The 14,187-nt window shown below is 40.7% G+C and overlaps 1 protein-coding gene across 2 annotated transcripts in view; it reads left to right on the forward strand.

Moving 5' to 3' along the window:
- Positions 1-14,187, forward strand: part of VPS53 (VPS53 subunit of GARP complex) — a 148,747-nt gene that overhangs the window by 69,790 nt on the left and 64,770 nt on the right. For both annotated transcript variants that reach the window (XM_044286498.1, XM_044286499.1), the window contains 3 exons: positions 1,158-1,299; positions 6,527-6,628; positions 9,483-9,577. In XM_044286498.1, coding sequence (XP_044142433.1) covers positions 1,158-1,299; positions 6,527-6,628; positions 9,483-9,577 — 339 coding nt within the window. The remainder of the gene's footprint in view (positions 1-1,157; positions 1,300-6,526; positions 6,629-9,482; positions 9,578-14,187) is intronic.

The raw sequence follows: 14,187 nt of genomic DNA on the forward strand, positions 1-14,187 counted from the left end.
ATTGATGACTCGTCTTGAGGGTATGCCATCAATATCAAAATCTTGGACAACCCCTGTAACTATGCATTTCTTTTAAGAAATATGAAGTGCTGCTCCTTTCATCTCTTTTTTCTTTTACAATGTCTGCATTTTTGTGCATATACAGTACATGACTATGAGTTGGAAACTCTTTATCAAAATCCTGTATTTATCATAATTCCTGTACGTTGGCACTGCCACTTATATTATACAGAGTTCATCTCTCTCTGTGTTCCCCTCATGGTGAGAGGCCCGTAGAGTTGTATTTTCTGGGATGGAGTACTGTATGGAGTACAGTACCTACTTATGATCACTATGCTGATTCTTTCATTTATGGTAATGTGTTATTTTACTCCATTATGTAGAATAGTGTGATTAGTTTTATTCTGTATAAGTCCCCAATGGACATACCCTTGAGCACTATAATATAGCTGAAGTAACACAGTTCTCACTCACATGTTAAAAGCACCATGCACATCCTTTTTACCTTTGTAAAAGCTTTTTCCTTTAGTGAAAGGATTACGCAGTGCAAGGCCTTGAGCCGCCCAGCTATTTTGTTCAGTAATTTAATGGTATATTCTGTACTGAGCTTACTCCAGGAAAAATAAGAAATCCCCTTGAGATGAAAAGTATCTGCGCTACCAGAGCTTTTATAATACCCTCTATACCTGTCATTGTTCTGCCTTTAATGAGAACTTCATCTGCTGCCAACGCTTTGTTCTTCTAATACATATGCTGGCTTAGAAGCCCTGAACTCCTCACCTTTCCACAAACATATTTCTTGCCCAGTGTGAGCCTCAAAAGGACAAGCCCGAAATGCAAGAGTCAGATTTTTCTATATGGGAAACACTGCTGCTAGATCACAGAATGAGACAATATCAATATTATTTACCTGTCCTTCATAGTAGCTTTTTACTCGTATATAATGTGCAGATTGGGCTTTGTTCACATTTCTTGACATTTGTTTTTCTGTTTCACCCTATCACCAGGGGTGCCTGATGGACCCCATTACCTGTTAGGTAGTTCTTATGTTTCCCTTTTTTATATGATTTTTACCCTTGTCAATTTCTTGATTTTATATTTTATACAACTGTTGCTTTGTATATTTGTATTATTTATAAAATTCTTTTTTCCTGCAGAAATGACCTTTCAAAAATCATGAGAACGAGAGCTAAAGAGATTGAGGTGAAGTTGCTGCTTTTTGCTATCCAGAGAACCACTAATTTTGAGGGACTTTTAGCAAAGCGTTTCTCTGGCTGCACCTTGACAGACACCGTTGTGGTAAGGACCATAGTTGGCTATGTATTACATTGGCTTTCCTCATGTATTAACTCATTTGAAAGCTTCTGCTCAGATTTTTTTTTATTTTTTTAAAAAAGAAAAGTGAGAATAAATTGAAGCTTATGTGAGTAGGTTTGTGATAGAATTCAACCAGTGGTTGCACGTAGATGAGTTCAGGAAGATCTGGCTAAGCAAGTAGACTGTGCTGTTTCTGTAACTCCCCTAGACTTTGGTGGAGAAAGCCACTCATTTAATTGGTATGGTCATAACAGCTTAGCACGTTAACCTTCCACGTCCCTGTTAAAGAGGGCTTCCCATGGGCCAAAGTATACCCTGTAACAGTGCATATAAGATGAGTCTAGGACCAAAAGTTGGGCACCTGAGGACAGATCCACCAGATATGGAGCAGGTTGAAGGGTAGCCAGCCACTGCATGGGCTAATTGATTAGGAACGAGATACTACCTTATCCGCACCTTGTAGGAGGTTAGTCAGTTTTCAAGGAATTTGATATTGATGTTCTTTGGACAGGCCATCAATATGTAATATCAGATCAGAAGGGGTCTGACTCCCTGCATCCATAACGATCAGCTGAATGAATTGGCCATGGTGAGGTTCTAGAACTCTGACCTCCACTGATCTGATATTGATATAGCGACTGCACTGTTGAATTTAGTAGTTTTATTATATTGTAATGTTTATTTTACTGAAAAAGATTTACGTTTTTTATGTGAATTCTTCGTTGCCTCTATTTCTGTAGAACAATAAAGAGGGCTGATTCAGATTAAGCCTGACCACTGCAGACTTGGCATTATATCTAAATTCCTTCCTCAATTACTCACAAAAGTAGTCTTTCATTTATTATGCAGCTCTTTGTGAGTTTCTTCTTTCTAATGCACATTAGCTGTTTTGTTTAGAGACTGTGGGCATGCTTTTACGGTTATTATAATAGGTAAGGAGATTTTGTTTATGAAAGTTATATCTCTACTATCAGTATAATATTGATATGTCATATGGCCAACTACATGAGGCTTTAAACTGTTTTGGGTCCATAATCCTTGATTATTTGGGGGAAGGATACATCTGTCTGTCAAAAACTTATCTTCCTCCACTTAGTATGGAGAAGGATTCGGAAGCTCCAAGGCTGGACCAAGGACTCTCCAACCCTTTCGGAAGCTGGACCGTTTCAGAAACCATTATGGTCTTGTAATCCTAGGTCTTCTAAAATTCATTTAGAGCAGTATTAGACCTTCCTAATATAGGGTCCTCCTGTTTTTTTCAGTCCATATACTACTCCCAAAACAGTAGCAGATCATGTCAGAGAAAAACAAACTTGGAAAAAAAGACATGATGCTTACTAATGGTTAAAGGGTAATAAGCAGTAACTGGAATTTAAACGGGTTGGTTCACCTCAAACATTGGTGGCATATCGCTAGGATATGCCACCAATGTCAGATAGGCGCTGGTCCCATCTCTGGGACCCACACCTATCTCTAGAACAAGGTGCCCAAAGTTCAGGAGAGCATGCTAAGCAAAGCTCCCAAAGAGAATGAGAGCTTTCTTCAGTGCACTGTCCCAAACTTTGGGCATTCTGTTAGGTGTGGGGTGTGGGTCACAGAGGTGATGCTAGTGATATGCCACCAATGTTCCAGGTCAGACAACCCTTTTAACCCTTTTAATATTGATCAGCACATGCCTACATATCCGTATATATATTGCCAGTAGCCCAAATCCAAGTATGGTAACATGCATCCTCATCTGTTCAAAACCTCTACATGTGTTTGAGATTCCAGCACTACTTTTGTCATGAGATACTACAGATGTAGTAGAGTTATTACACATGCTTTGAGACGTGTTATCTAAACTAAATGTGCTAAGCAAACACCTTCAATTTCTTTTCAAAGTTAACACGATGAGTTAAGAAATTTGAGTTAAGTTTGTGTGTTAACCCTGCTACATCTGTATGCCTGGGTAAGAATGTACTACTACCTGGAAATAATGGTGGACTAACCTGTCTATGGCGTCCCCTCAGGGCTGGATGAATATAGATGTACTTTTGTAGTAGTAAATGAGTCCTGATGGCACTAATTTTTCATTCGTACCTCCATTCTGAACTTCTTTTAGTTGATGATTCAACTGCACATAGCAGAAGTTCTCTAGAAGTTCTCTGGAACACCTGGAGGTGTAACCAGACATTTATAGTATATACTGTATGTACAATATGCCGTAAATACAGTATTTCAGTTGATAATACACCTATAACTTTTATTTTTGGTCGTTTGGGATTCCTTCAGTCTTACAATGTGTCACACTAATCTGAAAAGGTTGTGAACTCCTGCCCTACGAGAACAAAGAGTCACGTCTGATGAAGAGGTGAAGACAGCGGTGCATTCGTGACTCGCAGCCCAGCCTAAAACATTTTTTAATGAGGGCATACGAAAGCTTGTTGCAGATGGACAATGTGTATTGAAAAGCAGAAAATCTACTTTTCTGAAAGTTGATTAAAATAAATTGTACACCCAGAGGGCTGATAATTTTTGACCCTCGTACATTAAATGTATATAATGCGAAATTAAAAAATCTGAAATAATTTTTACAAATTTAATTGTGTTCAGATTAGTTAAGTGAATAGTTTTGAATTCACAGTTGAGGCCTTTTGATGTTGCAAGCCTGAATTAAGAATCTATTTAGATACTGCTTTTGACATGCACTACATATATTCACACTACACAATTATCATTCATCATGAATCATTAGTGTTCATATGGTAACCATTATCTGGTCATCTAAATCTGCCATTATTTATTGAATCCTGAACCAGGGACATCAGGCTCCATGCAGAAGAAATGTAATGTCCGTGTTCCTCAGCCATGTTGCATCCTTTGCTTATAGGTGGCCTCCTGATGCGGTTTATTAGTAATTCCTTTACAAGTGTGTCCAGTTTACTATTCTTCAGAGAAAATGTAGTTTACAGACCACCTAGAAACAAGTAGAAAAATAATGGGAAGGATAAAAAGGGCCCCCTCATTTAGGGTATAGGGATGCCTGTGGGGAACCACCTCCATAACTCTTCTCCCTGTTCTTAGGTCTTGTATGGACACATAGCTGTGGTTCACCTGATTAAAACACGGTTTCTCTTTTGTTGATGTGATGCTCCGTTCCCAAGTTATTATACTTTTTCTTGATATGCATATGAGGCCTTTGGTGCAAAGACCATTGCTCTTGTTGCACCCTAGCTCCCTTCATTTCTATGACCTGCTCCTCCTTGACTGCTCTGATTTGACAGGGCAAGGCAATGGTAAAGCAACACAAAGAGGCTTGTTTTTTTGTGTTGAACTTTCTATTGGCAACATTCTGAAGTACACATTTTATTGAATAGCTTTTTATAAATTTTTGTTGATTAGTGGAATAGAAAAAAAAACAACCAAGCTCCAAGCAAGCAAGAATTGTGCGGCGAACTTTGCAGTATAAGTAATATGTTAACTTTTATTCTTTGAGTTGGTATGAGATACTTGTTTTAGGGTCCATTCAATGGGGCCGGAATGTGATATCCGCATCCGTGCTTTCGTTTCTGCAAAATAATAGAACATGTCCTATTCTTGTCCGCAATTGCGCAAGGAAAAAAAACTTGGGGATCAGAATGAGGAAATCAGGAATTTGATCATAGATTTTTTTTCTTGCAGTGCAATTTAAATAATGTTAGTATTTTTGTTCAAAAGTACCTGCGTCTTCTAGTCTGCAATTAGGGTGTTCCAACAGTGCCAGACCTCCCTGACTGCTTCCTTAATGGGTTTGGCAAAACCCCTCTCTTGGGCAGACCTGCAAAGAGACAAATGCAGTATTGCTGTTTTTTCCCATCTCCCTTCCAGAAAGAGTTAATAAAAGTTAATCAGAAAGTTATGTATTCCCCAAAATGACAGCATTAAAAACAACAACTTGTCCCATAAAGAACAATCCCTCATACAGATACATAGACGAAAAAAGAAAAAAGTTATAGCTCTTGGAAGGCGACAACGAAAAAAGGAAGCAAAACGCTTGGTCAGTAAGCCCCAAAACAGGCTGGTCACTAAGGGGTTAATGATCTGACAGAGGGCTCATACAGTGTATTGTTGGATCAGTGAGAGCGGTGTATCTATACACTTCTCTCTCTCTTTGCCCGACACCGATCAGTGCAGACACAACAAGGCTGAAACGTTATTCCGCTTACGGAGAGGACAGTGAGAAACACCGCACTGTCAGACCAGTAAGAAGACTGCACAGTGGATACTGTATTGTATCGTCTTATGGTCAGGTGGAAACATTTTGTAGCTATCTTTTTTCTATGTGTTTTCCCTCCATCAAACTTCTGAGATGCTGTGGCCACCATTGACGGTGGCTTCTAAGGAGGTAACTGACCTGATCCTGTAGATCAACCCTGTCTACCCCCTGGTGCTATGACAGTACTTGCTGTGCTGAGTGAGCATGATGAAAAAGGGGGAGACTGGCAGCACCATCCAGGGGCGGAAAACCAGGAACAGTTTTTTCACGTCATATTGGAAAGTAACGTCCGTTAGGGCTCATGCACACAAATGTCCATGTTGCCGGCGCAGACCTATTCAACTTGAATGGGGTAGTGATCCGTCTGCACTGCAACCATAGTGCGGGGGCACAGACAGAAAACCCACGGAACCACTCCTATCAAGTGAATGTTTCCGCATACAGCTGGTGCCCCTATTATTGCGGACCCACTGTTTATGGGCCGCAATACAGGCACCTGCCAAAACGGTTGTGTGCATGAGCACTTAAGATGTGAAAAGACAGTGGAGTGACAAGAAACAGTTAATATAAAAAAAGAAATGGAATGCCTACTATTTAGCAAGAATAAGACCTCATGCACTTGATCCGCATCTGATCCACATTTTTTACGGATTGTATGCGGACCCGTTCATTTAAATGGCGCAGCAAAAAATGCGAACAGCACACCATGTGCATCCGTATGTCCGTTCCGCAGCGCCCACAAAAAAAAGAAAATGGCGGTATGCACACGGCCAGGAACCCATATTTTGCAGATCGCAAATCGCCTACGGTCGCGTACATGGCGCGTAACAGTTGTACGTGAAAACTAGAAAATACGCTGTGTAGTGTACATTTGTCGTGTTCCTCTCATTTTTTTTTTTTTTTACGGATTCTAATTGATATGTTGCCAGTGTTAATCAAAGGTGGAAATTCATTCATATTTTTTTATTATAGAAAAAGCCTGAAGTGCAGCCTCCTGTTTCTACTAACCCCTTTCTAGATGATGATAACATGGCAGAGGAATCTGCTCTGGAGAGAGATGGCGACCTGGACAAAGTGAGTTTTGTCTGTCTTACCTTTCAGTCCATTCTCTGTAGTCATGTTGTATGTCTGATAAATTCATCCTAAATGGCGCCTTGTCAGCTATTTCATAACGCCCGCTCTGAGAGCAGCATATAGTGATGGCAGACAGTGGGGGAGATTTATTAGAATTGGTGCCCCTAGTAACCAATCCAAAAGGAGCTCTGAAAAATGAATGGTGGAATTTGACTGTTCGCTATGGACAACTAAGCCAGTATTTCCTTTGTCTGTTATGTGTGAATATACTGTAGTTTGCACTAACTAGGGATGAGCGAACTTTTTTGAAGTTTTGAAATTCGGGTTGGACGTTTGGGTTTAGCCTAAATTCCGTTATGGATTTCGTTATTACGGAACATAACAAAATGCTATGACGGAATGCACCACAGAAGTCTTTAAGAGGTATCCTGTTTTGCATTCCCTCATAATAGAAGCCGGATCCGTTATGCAGCCCGTAGACTTCTAATATGACGGAATGCAAAACGAAATAACTGTTAGGGTCCATTCACACATCCGTGACTGCACATTGCCGGCCCTTTATAGAAAATGCCTATTCTTGTCTGCGGACAAGAATAGGACATGTTCTATTTTTTCCGGGATCGGAATTTGCGGACCCGGAAGTCTGCATTTCCGGATACAGGCCGCACGTCGTAGAAATTAATGGGTCCGCAATTTCGTTCTGCAAAAATGCCGAACGGCAATGCGGACGTGTGAATGGAGCCTTAAAGGCTTCTGTGGTGCATTCCGTCATAGCATTTTGTTATGTACCGTAATAACTAAATCCATAACGGAATTCAGGCTAAACCCAAACGTCGAACCTGAACTTCAAAACATGAAGTTCACTCATCCCTAAGAACTAACTGATGAGTTCTTAGGGATGACATTAAACTAATATTTATTGGATGCCCTCAACTCTTCCAACAACACATGTCGGATGTGGAGGAAAGAGAAGGAGCTGGCAAGTTGAATTTCAGCGTCTGATCTTTTTGTTCCCTGGGTGATATGCCACCCCCCGAGGTGTGTGGCAGCAGCTTTCGGCCCTCTTCCTATTAAAAACACATCCATGCTGTATATGTATGGGTGACGTGAGAGACATAGGTGGGAGATGGAATGATTGTTCGTCCGACAGCTATTGAAGGTGTATGGTCTGGTATATTCATGGAGCTGCAGGCTCCCCACCTGGTGCTGCTCATTGACAGATTTCTCCCTAGGCACAAAAATGGGGAGGAATCTGTCAGTCAGCAGTGGGCTGGGGCGAGCCCCCTTCTTATCAGTATGCTGGATTCGTGGTTCAAAGCACACTGCAAATAATAAAATGCGGGGCCTTGTTCAATCAACGGGCACCAAATAAATGTCCTTTTGGCATCTGTTGGGACAGTATATGGGATACATTTTTTGTGATTGTATGAAATAGTGCAGTACTATACTGTTCTATACAGATTCAACCAGTAACACATATACCTTACAGTATATATTTGTAACATAGGAGCCAATTGCATTCCAGTAGAATAGCATACATGAGAAAACCATCCTGGGGTATTCCATCTGCCTTACTGCACACGCAGAGTAAACAGAGCTATGGTGTCAGACTGGAGGTATAAAGATGATATTATTACAGTACCGGGGAATTTCATACCTGTCAGTTTGATTTGTCAATTCTACATACAGTACAGGGTCATCCCAGGCCATATTACGCTGGTGCCTTCTTCTGCTTTGGGAATTAGTAGGGGAAATTATAGGACGTGAGAAAAATCATACCACATATAGGAAAAAAGGTACAAAAGACTAATTGTAATTACCGTAGCTGAAGATGTACTAAACTGCTATAGAACCATTGTTTTCACAAGAAGGTTCTCCCCTACAAACAGTGCCTTCTTCCAGGAGCCTGTAGTCAGGAGTTTTTTACTAATGTGGATTCCATCCCACTGACAGATTAACGGAAAAGCAAGGTGGAATTTTCAGTGTCTTTATGTGAAAGTAACAGACCCCTGAATTATTTGTGCTCACCCACAATTTTTTTGTCCCCTAACAGTGATCAACAAGTTGTACATACCAGATGGTACCATTAAAAACTACAGTCCATACTGCAAAAAACAAGCCCTCATACAGTGCTGTAGACCAAACTATAACAAAGTTATGGCTGTCAGAAAATGGCAAAGCAAAGAAAATTTAGATTTTTTTCAAAGGTTATTTTTTTTTAAATAATTAAACAAAATAAAAACTATACAAGTTTGGTATCACCGTAATCATATTGAACTGCAGTATAAGGACGTATTGTCATTTTTAGCGCACAGTGATGTCAAAAACCCCAAAAACCTTAGCAGAAATTTATATATATATATATATATATATATATATATATATATTTTATTTTATTTTTTTTTTATTTTTTTTTTTTTATTTTACCCTACAAATAATTTTTTACCCATTTTCCAATACAAGACATGGTAAATGAACTGGTGGCATTGAAAAATGTCCCGAAAAAAAAAATAAGCCCTCATATGGCTATGTGAATGCTAAAATTAAAAAAGTTATGGCTACTAGAACGAGGGGAGGAAAAATAAAAACTGTAGAGATGAAAATAGGCCCGGTCTTTAAGGGGTTAATAAAGTCTAGAGTAAAATTTTTGAGTCTATAAAAATATTTGTTCCGATTAGGAACTTTTCGGCTGAGCCTCAGTCATGCAGATGGCCTCTGAAAAACACGAGATTCTAGAAATAATTTAGTGCCATTGTTCTCCTGGCCTCGAACCTGTAGCTTTTCAGTTCTTAATATGGTAAGAGGAATAAAAAGTGATGCTTTTGTTTCAGTTCGACTGTTTTGTTTTTAACAGCCAAAGAAGCCTAAAGCACCAGAAAATCCATTCCACGGCATAATTTCCAAATGTTTCGAGCCCCACCTGTATGTCTATATAGAGTCCCAAGATAAGTGAGTAATATACAGTATTTTATATTCTGAATGCAGAGACTAAACATTGGTTATATAACTGTACTGTGTAGGCTTTAAATAATTCAATCGAATATTCTGTGTTCATAGGTATTTTTTTTTTTTTTTTATGCCTCATTTTCCTATTCTGGTACCTAATTGAATCGAATACTGAACTCGTCTTACAGTAAATGACTTAGTGGGTCCATTACTGCCAGGGGTCTGTCTTGCTTCCTGCCAGCCAATGTAATCCCAGCATTTAGTAATCCCGCCACACCCTGTCCTGACTTTACATTGAAACCCTTTTTTATTTTTCTCTTTTCCACATAATCAGAAATGTTTTCCATTAGTTTTTCCCTTGCAGGCACCCTAAACTTGAAAGGAATTTGTAACTTTAGCTAAACATTTTTGAGAAAAGAAAGCCGTCGGTTGCCAGTTTCTTAACCAGTGCATGCCCTGAACTGATCTTGAAAGATTGGGGGCACAGAAATGTGTAATGCATACCCTGTCACTTGTGTTAAGAGCTCTGCTATCTTCTTTTCTTCATCATTAGGTTTAGTTATGTTCACGTTAACTCTTTTGTTTTATTTATTAGAAAATATTCCATCTTTTGTAGTAGTTGATTCTTCCAAATAGTAAAAAAAAAATAGTGCTTCCATAGGCTCTGTTCACATCTGTGTTGTGGTCTCTGTTTATAATAGATCTACGACACAGTACAATATTTAACAGACTATTACCATACAGTGAGGTTCATTGGGTCCTGCTGATGTGAAAGGGAACCTGTCACCTGGATTTTGTGTATAGAGCTGAGGACATGGGCTGCTAGATCACCCCTAGCACATCTGCAATACCCAGTCCCCATAGCTCTGTGTGCTTTTATTGTGTAAAAAAAAAGATTTAATACATATGCAAATTAACCTGAGATGAGTCCTGTCCCTGACTCATCTCATGTACAGGACTCATCTCAGGTTAATTTGCATATGTATTAAATCGGTTTGTTTACACAATAAAAGCACGCAGAGCTATGGGGACTGGGTATTGCGGATGTGCTAGATGCCATCTAGCAACCCATGTCCTCAGCTCTATACACAAAATCCCGGTGACAGGTTCCCTTTAAGAAATCTGCAACCAAGGCACCTGACTGAGGGCCCTTTCACACCTGCGTTATAGTCTTCCGGCATAGAGTTCCGTCGTCGGGGCTCTATGCCGGAAGAATACTGATCAGGATTATCCTAATGCATTCTGAATGGACAGTCCGTCCTTCAGGATGCATCAGGATGTCTTCCATTCCGGAACGGAACGTTTTTTGGCCGCAGCAAATAGCGCAGCATGCTGCGCTTTTTGCTCCGGCCAAAAATCCGGAACACTTGCCGCAAGGCCGGATCCGGAATGAATGCCCATTGAAAGGCATTGATCCGGATCCGGCCTTAAGCTAAACGTCGTTTCGGCGCATTGCCGGATGCGACGTTTAGCTTTTTCTCAATGGTTACCATGGCTGCCGGGACGCTAAAGTCCTGGCAGCCATGGTAAACTGTAGTGGGGAGCGGGGAGCAGCATACTTACCATCCGTGCGGCTCCCGGGGCGCTCCAGAGTGACGTCAGGGCACCCCAGGCGCATGGATGACGTGATCGCATGGATCACATGATCCATGCGCATGGGGCGCTCTGACGTCATTCTGGAGCGCCCCGGGAGCCGCACGGACTGTAAGTATACCGCTCCCCCGCTCCCCACTACTACTATGGCAACCAGGACTTTAATAGCGTCCTGGGTGCCATAGTAACACTGAAAGCATTTTGAAGACGGATCCGTCTTCAAATGCTTTCAGTACACTTGCGTTTTTCCGGATCCGGCGTGTAATTCCGGCAAGTGGAGTACACGCCGGATCCGGACAACGCAAGTGTGAAAGAGGCTTGAGCCTTCAAAGTATATGTGCACACAACCTTCACATGATCATAAATCTATGCATTCACACGACCGTATCCGTTTTAGGTCTCTTGCACACAAACTTTTTTCTTTCCGTGTCCGTCCCGTTTTTTTTTTTTTTTTTTTGAGGACCGTATATGGAACCATTCATTTCAATGGGTCCGCAAAAAAGAGGAAGGTACTCCGTGTGCATTCCATTTCCGTATGTCCGTTCCGCCCAAAAAATAGAACATGTCCCATTATTGTCCGTATTACGGACAAGGATAGTACTGTTTTATTAGGGGCCAGCTGTTCCGTTCTGCAAAATACGGAATGCACACGGATGTCATCAGTTTGCAAAATACATACGGTCGTGTGCAAGAGGCCTTATGGTCCGCAAATCTCAGATCCTTAAAATGCGGATGCGGTCTGTGTGCATCTCACACTTTCTGCAAGCCCCATTGAAAAAAGGCCTATTCTTGTCCACAAAGCAAACAAGAACAGGACACGCCCTATAATTTGCGGCTCGGCCACATGGAGGTAAACAGCACACAGATGACATCTGTGTGCTATCCACATTTTTTGTAGTCCCATAGAAACGAATGGGACCGTTTTAGATCCGCTAAAAATGTGGATTGGACGCGGACGGAAAATACGGTAGCGTGAATGCACCCTTATCAATACAGAACCTCAAATCCAGTGCAGCAGTGAAATTATAGTTGTTGGCATCTGCCACTAAAAGGTGCCTACTGAAGACAGATTGATCCAACGCTCCATAATCTGAATTTCCCTCTAGTGGTGGCTGGAGGCATCAGGAATGTTACCATTTAATACAATAGCTTTGTGAAGGAAAGCAGGGGATTAGAAACTCTGTATAAAATAACAAAATGATAATTGCTTAATTTAAAAAATTACCATCCTTATACTGAACTGTATGGTCTTAGTATGAATTTTACTTCTCTACATACATATATACATGCAAGCAGAACATGGTCCAAAACCATGCCTAATGGTCTATGTGGTTATACTATGGATGTCACTTCACTAAATGCATACATACAGGCAGAACAAGCTCCAATAACATTTTGCAGGAAAGATGGTCCCACATATCCATATCTAGCCAATCAGTTCATTTTCCTTGTGTGTTTTTTTCTTTCTTACTTTTTAGTATGATTGTGCGTTATTAAATATTAAAATAAATTTAAAAACTGTTGATGCTTTTTCTAATGCTAGCTGTCACACCACCCTTTTTGGTCTCGCATATTATAACCGTGCATTAGTAAAGCAGATGTAGGCATCATACACGTGCCTGTATGCACAGTTTTTTTTTTTCTCACTGCTATCATTAGTGCGGTCCTCATCCACAAAAACAGACAAGAATGGGGCATGCTGTGAGACTGGAGATTGTCAAATCAGGCACACAAATCTGCCATTAACCCCCCCCCCCCCCCCCCATAAAAAAAAAAAAAGCAAATGTGCATGGCCCCATTGAATTGTATCCCAAAAAATATAGAAAATATGGTCATGTGCAGGGTTTATTTGCTAATCACTCCTCCCTTTATGCTCTTTGGAGGTCATTTACTATACTGAAACGTACCTAAATTAGGCGTATCTCAGGTGCAGATGGCGGCACAAAGGTTAGTTGCACCGCTATCTGCGACTTTGCCCTGCTCCCGCCAGGTCTAAAATTATGGGCGTGGCAGGGAAGGGGACGGGCCTGCATCTTCTACCGTTTTAGGCATAGAAAATGGCCTTAATGTAAGACCGCTTTGTAAGCTGACTTTCATTAAGAACTGTCGCTGGATGAACTAAAGTTATGGAGAAGCCTACGCCTCTTCATAACTACGATGGCTCCACCGCCAGTGCAGGGCCTTTATTAAGACCGGCGTCTAAAACGCTGCTCTTAATAAATGTGCCCCTTGTATTTTTTTACATCCTTAAGGTTCTGTAATGGGACTTGCAAGGATAACTAACGTACATCTCCATCAAATTAGGGTTTTCTATTAGACCACACAAGCATTTATTGTATAACTTGTGTTACAGTTTGTGTTTGTTTTCTCTAGACAATCACTTTTTGTTGAAATGGCCCCTAAAAATACGCAAATCACTGGATGTGTTGCTCCTTGAACTCACAGCTATCATCTTTAATTTCACAGCATGTGTTCATTTCCCCTGCAGCACCCCCACAGGTTTCCTAAAGCATTGCACAATGCCTTTTAAAAGCAATGGGCTGCCCTTGTTCCTCCACCGAGGAACTTTTTGATGCTTTTCTTTGTTTCGGGCAACTGATGGAGATTAGGAATATGGATATTCACTAATGCCTCATTCACACATCAGTGTTCGGTCAGTGATTTCCATCAGTGATTTTGAGCCAAAACCAGGATTGGAGCCTGCACAGACATAAGGTATAAGGAAAAGATCTGCACCCGTTCTGTGTTTAGAGCTGCACCTGGTTTTGGCTCACAATCATGTGAATGAGTCATAATAGAGTAATTAAAATTGTTTTTTTTAAACCAGACAACCCCTTTAAGAGAAAAGTGTGAAGAAAAAAAAAAAAAACCTTACTCAATGTCTCAGAACTGGCAATGACCAAGTGAGATGTAGCTGGTCTCCGTGATGATTGTATGTTGCTGCTGTCCATAGTTCTCTGCTTCATAGCTATGATAACAGACAGTAACAACACCTTGCCCTTACTGACTGCGAACCTCAG

Source organism: Bufo gargarizans, chromosome 3 (genome assembly GCF_014858855.1).
Source record: "Bufo gargarizans isolate SCDJY-AF-19 chromosome 3, ASM1485885v1, whole genome shotgun sequence".
In the NCBI taxonomy this organism is placed as follows: Eukaryota; Metazoa; Chordata; class Amphibia; order Anura; family Bufonidae; genus Bufo; species Bufo gargarizans.